Source organism: Leucoraja erinacea, chromosome 21 (genome assembly GCF_028641065.1).
Source record: "Leucoraja erinacea ecotype New England chromosome 21, Leri_hhj_1, whole genome shotgun sequence".
In the NCBI taxonomy this organism is placed as follows: Eukaryota; Metazoa; Chordata; class Chondrichthyes; order Rajiformes; family Rajidae; genus Leucoraja; species Leucoraja erinaceus.
Genome location: NC_073397.1, coordinates 22,345,682 through 22,358,582, shown reverse-complemented (window position 1 = coordinate 22,358,582; position 12,901 = coordinate 22,345,682). Strand labels below are relative to the sequence as shown.

General features: G+C 39.3%; 1 protein-coding gene across 1 annotated transcript in view; it reads left to right on the top strand.

Moving 5' to 3' along the window:
* Positions 1-214: 214 nt before the first annotated feature.
* The window catches only part of LOC129707397 (bactericidal permeability-increasing protein-like), a 33,766-nt gene continuing 21,079 nt past the window's right edge, over positions 215-12,901 (top strand). Inside the window, exons 1-5 of the mRNA XM_055652400.1 lie at positions 215-1,329; positions 1,859-2,008; positions 4,312-4,417; positions 7,327-7,455; positions 10,018-10,170. Of these exons, the coding sequence (XP_055508375.1) occupies positions 1,897-2,008; positions 4,312-4,417; positions 7,327-7,455; positions 10,018-10,170 (500 nt within the window). The 5' untranslated portion in view covers positions 215-1,329; positions 1,859-1,896. The remainder of the gene's footprint in view (positions 1,330-1,858; positions 2,009-4,311; positions 4,418-7,326; positions 7,456-10,017; positions 10,171-12,901) is intronic.

Sequence of the window (12,901 nt, the reverse complement as noted above, 5' to 3'; positions counted from 1 at the left end):
CATTAAAATCTGAGTATGCCAAGATCATATTGCCAAACTGTTTAAACTATTTAAAAAAAAAAGTGGCATGGATGAATAGTAGTCAATGGCAAGTTCTCGTAAATCAGTGGGAATATCCAGATGCACAAAGTACTTTGTATATAAAAGCATGAAGACCAAAGGTTGTATTATTAAGTGAGACTTTTTGCAAGACAGTTTTTTTTTTAGTAAATCATGCTTAACATAAAGTGTCAGAGTAATTCACCTGCTCGGGCAGCATCTGTGGGTGGAATGGATAGTTGATATTTTGGGTCAAGACCTTTCTTCAGACTCTTTGCTGTTCAGTGCTGATTCATGAAAGCCTGTCAAAGCAAGAAAGGATTGAAATGCACCATTAAAGACATATCATTCATATGCATCGCAGCTTGTTATTGCAACTGCTCTGCCCAAGACTGCAAGAAATTGCGGAGAGCAGTGGATACAATCTAATACGCAAACCAGCATTGCACCTGCACTTGAGGGGAACCAATACTCTGGTGGGCAGGTATGCCATTGCTATGTAGGAAGTTTTAGGAAGGTTTTTACTGTATTTTCGTACGTGGTATTAATAAACCAATACCAGTAATCAGTTCTAATATGTCGTTATGACCCAGTATTGAATGGTATTTGATAATGGTCCTGCAAAGTCCATTGGCAAGATTTTCAAGGTTAAAACTGATATATTGATAACAGTGTTTAACTGTAGTTAATCATTATGTTTGTCATTTGTTGAATTTTAAAAGTGAAGGAGTTGCTTGCAAGCTGGTGCATTTATATTCTCAAAATCATTTCCGGTGGAGCATTGAGTTTACATATTAACACCCAGGAAGAACACTACATGCAAGATTAACAACTGTGTTCTTATATATAGTGGGCATTTGATGGTTGCATCCTTGGATTAAGATTAATTATAAAAAAAATAGTTGATTGGATTATTTGGAAGTCGCTTAAATCTTTTCCTTCAGAGATTCATCTTGTCAAGTCCACACACAAGATTTGTTCAGCCAGAGCTGAACACAATTTCTCAGCATCTGCATACAATAATGTCTGTCTTGCGCTTCTTGTGCATGGTGGTAGAAAGATTGGTGGAAAGATTGGTGGCCGCGACGTGAACACTCTTTCCTAGACCTCTCATTTGGTGATGATTGAGTTAAAAGCAGTGTGGTCATCGAGTGGTGTCTGCTCTCAGGTTCATTTGAAATTACTTCCTGTTTCTGTTGAAATGAAATAAAAATGCTTTGATGAAGTATTTTTTGCTTTCAAAACTAACCGACTATAATTGAATCAAGCGATACTGTGCCTTTAGAGAAGGTAAGATGATCATCGTTAAAAAATTCTTGCAGACCATATTTACGTATCTGTGATATTTATTTTAAACATAGACACAAAATGCCAGAGTAACTCAGCGGAACTGGGTCTGAAAAAGGGTCTCGGCCCAAAAGGTCACCCATTCCTTTTAACCAGTAAAGCTGCCTGTCCCGCTGAGTTACTCCAGCATTTTGTGTCTACAGTTTCTTCCCACACATTTATGTTAAACATGTTTTATTAAAGTAGATATAATTATGACTGATATTGCACCATATATAGATCTAATTAAGTATAATGTTTCAAAGGATATGTTATGTAGCATAAAAGTTTTAAAATATGATTTATTCTGATTTTATTTTCTAATATATTTTTTAAAAAAGCACTTGTAATAAAGAAGGAATCATAACATCCTGACATTTTATAATGTTGACAATTAAATCGTGATCATTTGTAAACATTACTGATACATATGATCTGTGAAAATGTTAAGGAATCAGTGCAATAATAGTTTATTTCTTTCTTTAATACAAAGCAACTTTGTTGTGCTGATCCAAACTTAACACAAGAAAGATGTATCTGTCCGTCTGTGTCGTGTTTATTCTGATTGGAACTACACTTGGAAAGAAGAATGACCTCAATCCTGGAATACAAACCAAAATCACACAAAAAGGTTTAGAATATGGTAAGTATGTTATGAATATATTTATTGAAAAGTCCCAAAGTTTCCTGGTCTCTTTCACTTTGAGTTACCATAGAATTTGTCATAGCTTTTATTTGAATTTTGAAAACTTAACGGCATGCGATTTCTGCATTTAAAGAGATTATGACCATCTGACATTTCAGATCTATATTTAAATAAATGTAATGTAATGGCCATGTTAAATGAAGACAAAAAAACGTATCACCAATAGTCATAGAAAAATGACCTGAAGGTTCAAGATGGAACTCGAGTGAAATCACTAGTTGCTGGTGTCATTATATAGAGAAGGTGGTCTATTTTTAGCATTGAAGTTGTAGATTTTTACATTTTTTTTATTAGTTCAGAAAAACAGATCAGTAATTTTATATAAGGGAGTTAAAGGTGCTATTGGGATGCTAACATTTAATAGTGGTAGTTACAAAGTTTTGGATGCTATTAGGATGTTAATGTTCTTTGGGCAATTATGATCCTGCAAATATAGGTACTAAACATAAGAGGAAAACTAAGATAGCATCAGTAGGCCATGAACCGGAGAATTGATAAACAAAAACCTCTGATGCAAATGACATAGCACCATGGATTTAAGACAATGTTATACATCTCCGGTACTAATCTGCAAGTTAATGCAGGTGTATTTCATATAATGGGGTTGCACTTCACAAAAATGTGGTTTAAACTCACATTTGTCTTTTTTTGGAATTGAGAAAAAACATTTAGCTCAGATGTTGTCGTCTGTGACACTCAACTGTGCCAGCATTTTGTCACATTGATACTTGCCAATAGAGGTTCCAAGCGCATTTAAGGGCCTGTCCCACTTAGGCGAGTGCAAGAGATTCTGCGCTCGCCTCATGATTGCCACATGGTCGCCACATTTCGCTGGTGATCTCTGGTGAGTCTCCTTCATGGTCGCGAGGAGTTCCCGCATTCTGGGAACTAGTCACGGCCTCAGTATGGTCGCAGCAAATTTTTCAACATGTTGAAACATTTTCTGCGACCAAAAATTAGTACCTATGACTACAATAAACCTGTAGTCATAGGTACAGTGGCAATGAGGTCGCCATGTCGTTGTAGGTAGTCGAGGCAGCCTTATGTAGTTTTAGTTAATCTCCTTTGCTGACCGGGCATTTTAATTGGCTCATTGGGGGGAAAAAAACGTAAGCACAAATGTTCAGAACCAAGGAAAACCGACCGGTAATGTTAAATGCCCGCTAAACTTCACAGCTGTGTATCTCTGGCTTATTAAAAGGTGTCTGGCTTCTTAGAAAGTGTATCCCCATCCCCAACCCTTCCCCCCCCCCCCCCCCCCCCTCCCCCTTCTCCCCTCCCCGCTCTTTTAAAGGACTTACCGTATATTGCGGTGTATGTCTGTATCACCTTGGCTTGGGGGGGGGGGGGGGGGGGGGGAATGTGTGTGTGATGGTCGCGTTTCCAGTTCGCGTTTTTCCAGGCGAGTGCCGCGAGCTTGAAGGTCGCAGGGAGTCTGCTGAAAGGTTGCCTAAGTGGGACAGGCCCTTGACTCTTACTTCAAAAATCCAGTGCGGCAACTCCTACAGGAATCAAGGACCCAAGCAATCAAGGAAAACAAGTTTTGTCTAGAAAATAGAATATATAATGTGTTTACTTGAACACTGTGATTAAAAATCAAATGCACTATTTTCAGATAAAATAATTCTGAACAAAAAATTTGACTGGATATTTTCTATCATTTGATCAAAATGCAATTTAAGCATCAGGGATGCCAATGTTGAGGTAATTCTTCAGACACCAGGAGAATTGGATCACTTTGTACTAGGAGAGTCTACTGCCGCTCAATCCATCGTGAACATAGTGATAATCCTTCAGTGCTGGTCTGAGAGGCTGCACAATGCTAGAAATGCCTACCTTAATCCTCAGACCACTCCAGATGTGCCCTCCTCCACAATCGGTGTCGTGTCAAACGCAATATTGTGCTGCAATGCCAGTCATCGTCTAACCCTGCTCCTGCCAACTCTCAACCGGTGGCCCAAGCTACTCCACTTGTAGTGGAAGCCTCTGAAAGTTTTGCTATTTTTAACATTATATGTAGTTTTGTAACCACTATTACATGCTTGCTCAGCAGGAATGCTACCTTCCAATTGGCCATATGACTTACAGTTTTTATTATTCTCATTCACTATTTATCAGGCAGCCTTTTGATGTTCATGGATTTAAATTTCATTCACTGCCGTCAGAAAATAAGTTTAACTTGATTTGTTTTTATATGCTTTTAACACTTTATTTTATATTTCGCTGTTGATATGGTTTAGGTAAACAAGTTGCCCTCAGTTTTGCTGAGCAGAAGATTCAGGAGTTTCCCTTGCCAGAAATAAGTGGGACAATATCCACGTTTGGCTTAAAATACCACATCACTGGGTATGTATGGCAACAGTGAATACATTGTTATCATGTTTATTGCTCTTGTTGTTTTCACAAATGGCTATACTGCACATCACCATACACCATACACCATCATACACCTCTGCACATCGATGGAGCTGATGTGGAAAGGATCAGCAGCGTGAAGTTCCTAGGACTCCACCTGTCAGATGACCTGACGTCCACGACCAACACCACAGCACTGGTCAAGAGAGCCCAGCAGCGACTACACCCTCTCCGAAGACTACGGAAAGCAGGTCTCCCCACTACACACCTACAAACTTTTTATAAGGGAACAATCGAGAGCACATTAACCTACGGCATCACTTCCTGGTTCAGGAGCTGCAAGGCGTACGAACGGCACCAACTAGACAGGATTGTGAAGACCGCCAGCACGATTATTGGTGCTCCACTCCCTTTCCTGCTGGATATATACAGGAAGAGATGTATCAGCAGAGCCACCTCCATCATCAAAGACCCCTACCACCCATCGCATCACATATTCTCCATCCTGCCATCTGGGTAGAGATACAGGGGCATTAGCTGCAAAACCAGCAGGATGCTCCTCAGCTTCTTCCCGCAGGTTATAAGACTGATAAACGGACTTTGCCCCCCCCTGCCAAAGTATCGCACACCAACCACCAACCTGGACACACTGCAGCAGAGCCACTGTCGTGCCGCTGCCGATCGGAACGCCTGTTGATGTTTAGTAGAGAGTAGAGTGTTTAATTTGTTCATGATATATGTATTTTTATTTCTATTTATTTTTTACTGCACACTGAATGGACACTGGTTAAGCAACGTTTTTTTGTTTCCTCTGGGTATGTGAGTACTCAGGAAAATGACAATAAAGATATACTATAATGGACAAAATTATGAAATACTGACTGATTTTCATTTATTTCTACTGTTCCATTCAAACCATAAGTTGGGAGGTACCAAAAATAACCGGGAAGCAAAATTGTCACATAAAATATTGAATGTCAGTTTTATGCTGTACAGGTATCTATTTTCAACCTGTCATGATCATTGCACTGATAGGGTTTTACACTAAACTTTAATGTTTTTACTGTGTAATTCTTTTTTCATTTTTTGATTTTTGATTTGTTTTCCTGTTGTCAACAGCATTTTTCATAGAATGTTATTCCCTGAGCAGAGTAGAAGGGTGGGAAATCAGAATATGGAGGCATCACAAGTTCACAGTACCTCGGGTCAACAACAAAATAAGCGCACCATTTCTCAAACTACCCACCTACTCATGCTGCCAGGCACCTTCAACTGTATCTATAGAGAAGTCTCCACTTTCAACATTGGCTTCATCAACTACCTACAGAACCCACAAAACCCGAGTGAAGCAAGTCGTAGTCAATGCCAACAGACTGCTGAAGCAGATTATGATTTAACTGATGTTCCACACTGCCACCTTGTGCAGGCTTCAATAATTACTTTGCATGCAGTGATTTGGTTCAGTGCAGAACATAGGATTTGTTCTGAAGAAGGGTCTTGCCCCAATATGTCACCCATTCCTGCTCTCCAGAGATGCTGCTTGTCCTGCTGAGTTACTCCAGTTTTTTGTGTCTATGTTCGGTTTAAACCAGCATCTGCAGCTCCTTCATACGCAGAACATAGGATTTACTTTGTTTCAAAAGGGAAGCGGACTCAGATCAGGGTCTAGGTCTGAGATGCTGTTGATACCTTCCAGCCATCCACTCAAATGCATTTAATCTGTTTTTCAGTGATATTCTATGATGTGTTTAGCTTTCACAAATACAAGGTCACTGCAGTTTCATGAACTAGCCTTTAAAAAGCAGTTTTGCCAGTTCACTTTCTCCTTCTCTTCCTCTTTCCATTGTGGTCATAGCATTTTGGCCATGAACCACACCCAACACCAAGTGAAAACATTTGGGAAGAGAAGGGAGTTAAATGTAAGGGGAAAGTATACTGTTAATGGCAAAGTCCAAAACAACATTGATGTTCAGAAAGATCTTGCAGCCCAAGTCCATAGCTCCGTGAAAGTAGCAACACAGATAGATAGAGTGGTAAAGCTGGTGTATTTTATGTATGCTCTCTTCATCAGTCAGGGCATGGGGTATAAGAGTCAGGAAGTCATATTGCCGCTTTACAAAATTTTGGTTAGGCTGCAATTGTAGTATTTGCAGTTCTGGCTGCTCCATTAAAGGTAGGATGTAAAGTGTTTGAAGAGGTTTACTAGAATGCTTTCTGGATTAGAGGGTATGACCTAAAAGAGAGATTTGACAAACTTGGATTATTTTCTCTGGAACATTGGAGGTTGATTAAAGACCTGATATAACAATATAATATTATGAGACCCATGGATAGGTTAGACATTCAGAACCTTTCTTTTAAGATGGAAATATCAAAGACAAGACAGCATAGCTTTGGGTCAGAAGGAGAAAAGTTTAAAGGAGATGTGTGGCCCATGTGTTTTGTTTATATACAGAGGTTGGTGGGTGCCTGGTACGTGCTGCCAGAGGTGGTGGTGGAAGCAGATATGATTGATGCATGTAAGAGGCATTTAGATATGCACATAGATTTGCAGGGAATGGAAAGATATGGAACTCATGCAGTAGTAGCGTGATAACTTGGCAATATGTTCAGCATAGACATTGTAGGCCAAAGGCCGTGTGCTGTACTGTTCTATGTTCTATGTAAGAGAAACATACTGCCATGTATTCAACGATAGTGGACTTGGTCCTATTGAATGTCCTGCTGACATCAATGGGGTGGAAATTGGACTGGCCGTATAATATGTATGCATTCTATGGAGAGATTATGAAGATAATCTTACAATATTTAATACAAACATATTACAATGTTTAATTTTGCAATTAATGCTTTCACTCTTTTAATGAATGTACAAAACTGATGATTATTTCTATTCACAGAATGAGGGTTAGACGTTTTGGCTTGCCTGTCTCCGATGTCGGATTAATCCCCAACACTGGTTTCAAGTCTTCAGTGGAAAAAGCCTATATTGGCATTAGTGGAAACTGGCATACGATATTTGGACTGATGTATGTTTTTGATTATGACCTTATAGCCTGTCTTTGAAGAAGGTTGTGCATAAATAGTAGATTCAAATACAATACAGTAATAAATAAGTCCACTCAAAATACAAAATATTCTTTAGTCAACATGTCTTTGCTTTCTACCACAGTCTGAGACTAAGACATTATATTTGCTTCAATGCACTCATTTTATTGTATTTATTTTTTATTATATTTGCAACCATTATATTTCAAGGTCTCTTAAAACTAATGCAGAACACACTGTCATATCACTCTTATTATGTATATGGTTGTCTCAAAGTTAATGATCTTCTCCAAGCATAGTTATTGTATATACTCAGCAGCTCTGTCATAGTATTTTTGTGTCGTCAGGCAGCGGAAAGCTGTCAATCTGAGGCTGACCACTGAGGGACTACCAAATTGTCGGAGTGGCTGCATTTTATTCTAAGGCCCCAACTACCTTTTGAGTCGATAAAGATAAATATTTTTAAGAGGAGAATGAAGGTATTTCCTGGTGTCTCCGCCAATATGTATTGTGTCTCTCCAAGATAGACAAGCCAATAGTTTTTACTTGCCTTAAATCTCGACCGCTGGCCTGCGGCCTACACCAACTTAAAGCCGCGGTCTCCGGTGGGGAAGAGCCGATCCTGGACTTACCTGGACTTGTACCTTGTCCTTTTACCATCTGGACGCCCGCAGCTACGGCTGCAGAGGATTGAGGTCCCGACCACGGGGGAAAATGGAGGAGGACTGGCCAAATTGTGTGCCTTCCACCACAGTGATCAATGCTGTGGTGGATGTTTATGTTAAATTTTTATTGTGTTTTTGTGTGTGTTCTTTATCACTGTACCGCTGCTGACATATTCATTTCACTTGCACTTTATGTGCAATGTGACAAATAAACCGTATTGTATTGTATTGTATTGTTAGACCTTGATGTGTGCAAATCTGCTGCTGCATTTCCAACATTGCAGTGCCAAATGGTACCTGATAACTGTAAAAGTTTTGGAGGCATATAACTGCATGTTGAGGTCAAGGTAGGTGCCATATAAGTACGTGCAGTTTCTTTCTTTCATTAGGACTATATATACAGTAGATCCACAATAGTTCACTGGTGAATACTAGATTCAACATCTTTAAAATTATTCAGATCCATTACAACAATTGTTCTTCTTTCTGTTATTATAAAAAAAATGAAGACTTTTACATGAAACCTGTTAATTTTATGAAAGCATTGTCACTCACTGTGCAATTAGATTCCAATTGAAATTTGAGTGAAATTATTTTTTAACCATTTTATGTACCTAGATTTTAAATAAGCAGCTCCTTATTTTGCAGTGATGTCCATTCAGGGTGCCACACAGTGGTGCAGCTGGTAGAGCTGCTGCCTCACAACATGAAAGACCTGGTTGATTCTAGCCTTGGGTGCTGTCTGTGTGGAGTTTGCATGTTCTCTGTGCGGCCTTGTGGGCTTCCTGCAGCTGCTTTGACTTCTTTGTGACTATAACAAGCTGAAATAATCATCTGATCGTCGAAACCTAAAACTATGGAACTGCTAAAATATAACCTGCAAATTATCGTGAGAGTATTGTATAGATAGGTGAAGTCTGTTGAAAAAGGTTCCCAGACTTCTTTGTGCTTCTCTTCCACTTCTTACAATGCTCACTTTTACAAGTCTCACTTCTATGAATGTATTTGCCTTTGTCATATTACTAAGATCCTGGATGAGCTGTCACCCTTGCCATGCCACCATATAATTACATTTCCATATTTGCCCTTATGGGCAAAATCAAACTATGCACAAACAATTCTAACTAACATTACACATCATTAATTGGCCTGCTTCTACAAAACCTGGTGTCATGGCTCCTTTTTTATTTACAATCAAGGTTGATTGAACGCGTGACAGCATTTATGTGGTCATTTAAGAGCCAATGTAATCTGGCACTTTGTTCCAAATTTCTGTCAAAGTCTTTACTTTTAAATCATGTATGGAAGTAAAGCAAGATTTGGTACTCAACTGAGTTATTATCAATGGGATTTATTTTATTGATTGTACACAAATATAATTGCATTAAAACAAATGCTCATAAAATCACTTTCATTATTGTGGCTATTTTATCTGCTAATCTCATTTCTGTTCTGTTTATTATGCATTAACAAATCTAGTTAGTTATGTGACATTGGTAAACCATTTATGTTTGATTGCTTGACAAACTATGTTCTCTATTCTATTTCGCTGCTTTCTGTCTCTTTCAGCCACTAATTTTTTGCAGTATAGTGCAAACCCTGGGATTAATTTACAAAAGGAACTTGGCTTAGGTATTGATTATTATGTTTTGTGGCTGTTATCATAAACCTCTGATGCATTGATATGTAGATGTATAGGGACTGATGGTACAAAAAAAGATTTGAGTTCGGGAGAGGAACACATTTGGTAATTATTTTAGAATGAAGAAAAGTATGCAAAGGTTCTTCATAATGGGCACAAGAGTATATTGCACTAAATTTCAGCATAACTTGGACGTTGTACCAATAATTAATTGGATGTGTATTGCTTTCTATTAGACACGATGGAGGAACCTTTGATCTGAATATTAATGATCTTTCAGCAGCATTTATTGTTGGTGTTTCACTGGACAGTTCTCGACCGATGATAACCTACAACAACTGTGTTGCGACATTAGGAGATCTTGACCTCAAAATGTATGGAGGGGGCAGGTATGTTCGTAATGTAGAAAGGAAAATATTGCAGAGGCACAAACGTTGTGAATAAATGATTTCTTTATTCAGGCATTGTAGGTTAGATATACATGCATGTTTAGCACTCTAACATAATAGTCATTGTTATCGCTGAGAGGCTGTTGCCTCGTGGGCTCGAGCTGAGCTCCTGCTGATGTGGCAGGACACTCTCATGAAGAGAGAGGAAAGGTCGGTTCTTATATACTAGGGAACACCTCTACACCCCGTGACTCCTTCCCGCCATTGCCCAGTGAAGTGACCCTACCCCCGACTGCCGAGGGTTCGCATAGCAAGAGTGGCCTAACCACTAGGTGCCGTTACAATATCTACAATCTAAATCAACAATGTTAATGATGAACATATGTAAAACCAAAATGTACATATTGCAAACAATGTCCAACAATGTGACTTTTTTAATGATAATAGTTTTGCTGCTTCTTCACATAATTAATATTCGTCATTGGCAGCAGAAGAAAACTTGTACTTTTGGGTTGACATCCATAAAGTAACGTAATCGGGTGGTGCTGCGCGCGGCAGCCTCGCCAGCAGCTTGTCCATCACTTCACCCATTTTTTTTTTTTTTAATGTGTCAGTAATATGTTTTAAAGATATCTTAGTCTTCTTTATGTGGGGGGAGGGGAAGAGGGGAAACACGTTTCCCAGTCATTACCTGGTCGGAGATGTGACTTTTCTCCGAATTACATCATCACACCCTCCATCTGGATGCGGCCTACCATCTGGATTGCCGTGGCCTTTCCTGCCGGAGACCGTCCAGAGCTTCAGCAGCGGTGCAGCACTGAAGTCCATCGCGGAGCGGGACGATGCATAACCGGGGATCGTCTGTTGAAGGTCTGGAGTGTTGGGCCTGCTGCTTTAACATAGTTGAGCTGTGGTTTGCGGAACTTCCAGACGCGGGCGGCGCTGACTCTGACATTGCGGAGTCCTGGGATCCTTTGCCGAGGGTCGCCAGTGTTAAATCTCCGTCCGCCCAGCTCGGCCTGTGGACTTCGGAAGCCGCAATCTCCGGTAAGAAGTGGCCGATTCAGAAACTCCAAGCCACTGAGAGTGTTCTTCCGTTCCGACGCCGGAGCTCCGATCATCCCGGAAAGAGGGCCTAAACATCGGGCCACCCATAGCGGTGACTGCAGGGGGTTCAATGGCCCCGACCGTGGGTGAACAAAGAAGAAAAGTACTGAACTTTATTGCCTTCCCTCACAGTGGGAAATGTTGATTCCGCTGTGGAGGATGTTCATGTTAAATTCTATTGTGTATTGTGTTCTTTTTATCGTATGGTTATATGGTAACTCAAATCTCACTGTACCAATTGGTGCATGTGACAATAAAAATGTAACAAACTTGTGAAATAAAGAAGTTGTTTCCCATCATCCATGCCTTTTTGCTTATAAACTGAGATATTCCAATGAATAAAGTCCTGACTGATCTCCCTCATCTGCCCTCTATCAATGACATACAAATCTCCTCCAGTCAGGCTAGAGTTGAGGTAATAAGGTGAGAAAGATTGAGAAACAAATTAGGCTGATGATGCAAAACTAAAACTGAAATTGCACTGAAACTGTATATGTTGCGAACCCATTCATTAAGATCATGGGTTCCTTGTCATCATTAAGCAAACATAAGATAGAGAGGAATTTCTACTGGCAGACAAATTTGACAAGGGTATCCCAAATTCCTCTCACTTTTATAACTTCTTAAAATGTTCTGTATGGTGGTTGATTCTACTGCCTGCAGTTTTGTTGAGAATAAGTAGGTTATCTGGATGAATGGACTAAAAAGGATTTTATTGACCTTCTCAAATGTTTTCAGAGATGTCAAGAGCAACAGGTTTTTCCCCTCAAGCAATTTCTCTAGAAATGTGGGGAGATGTGATAACTTTAGAAACTTTAGAAACACATCTAAAGCTTGTTGGTTATAAATTACCTTGAAAGAATGTTACACAGGTTGGATCAAAGGGATGTCTGGCCATGATCAGGATACCGATCAAGGGCAAGAATCAAAAAGTATTAGTTAGATGTTTAAAGATCGGTCAATAAAATGTTCACCCATGATGTGTCACTAGAATTATGTGATACAGATCACATATAATCATGCTAAGGGTGTAGTAATCTATGTATGAATTGAAATATTTAAGTCTCCCTAGAATTCAGTTTATGTTAACTTTCCTTACAAAAGTTCAAATAAGCAAATGAAGAAAGTAGCCTGCATTTTAACAGGTAACTGAGATGAATGTGGAGGGTTTCTAAAACATCTTAGAATGGTGATCATTGACCATCATGTCTGTTTATGAACAGAATGTACAATTGCATTCCATAACATAGTAATACTGCTCCTGCCCTCTGCCACCACCCAGGTGTTAGTTCCTGGTTCAGCAATCATCATCATTCTTTATTGTCATCATGCAAAGTAACAAATTGTACAGTGCAAAATGAGAAGACGTTTCTCTGGGAATACCGGAGCATCGCACATAAAACCTTAAACATTTCACACATAAATATAAAACAATCCAGTTCCTGATAAAAAACAGTACGAATAGTTTTTTAAAAGTGCAGGTAAAAAAAGCAACATTAAAATACAATTAAAAAAAAAAAAGTCATAAAATGTCCAGGGCAGCTGATTTAAGTGACCTGAGCCAGTGCCAGAGTTATTACTCCGTGCCAGTTATTACATTCTCAGTGCAAAAGCAGCAGAATCA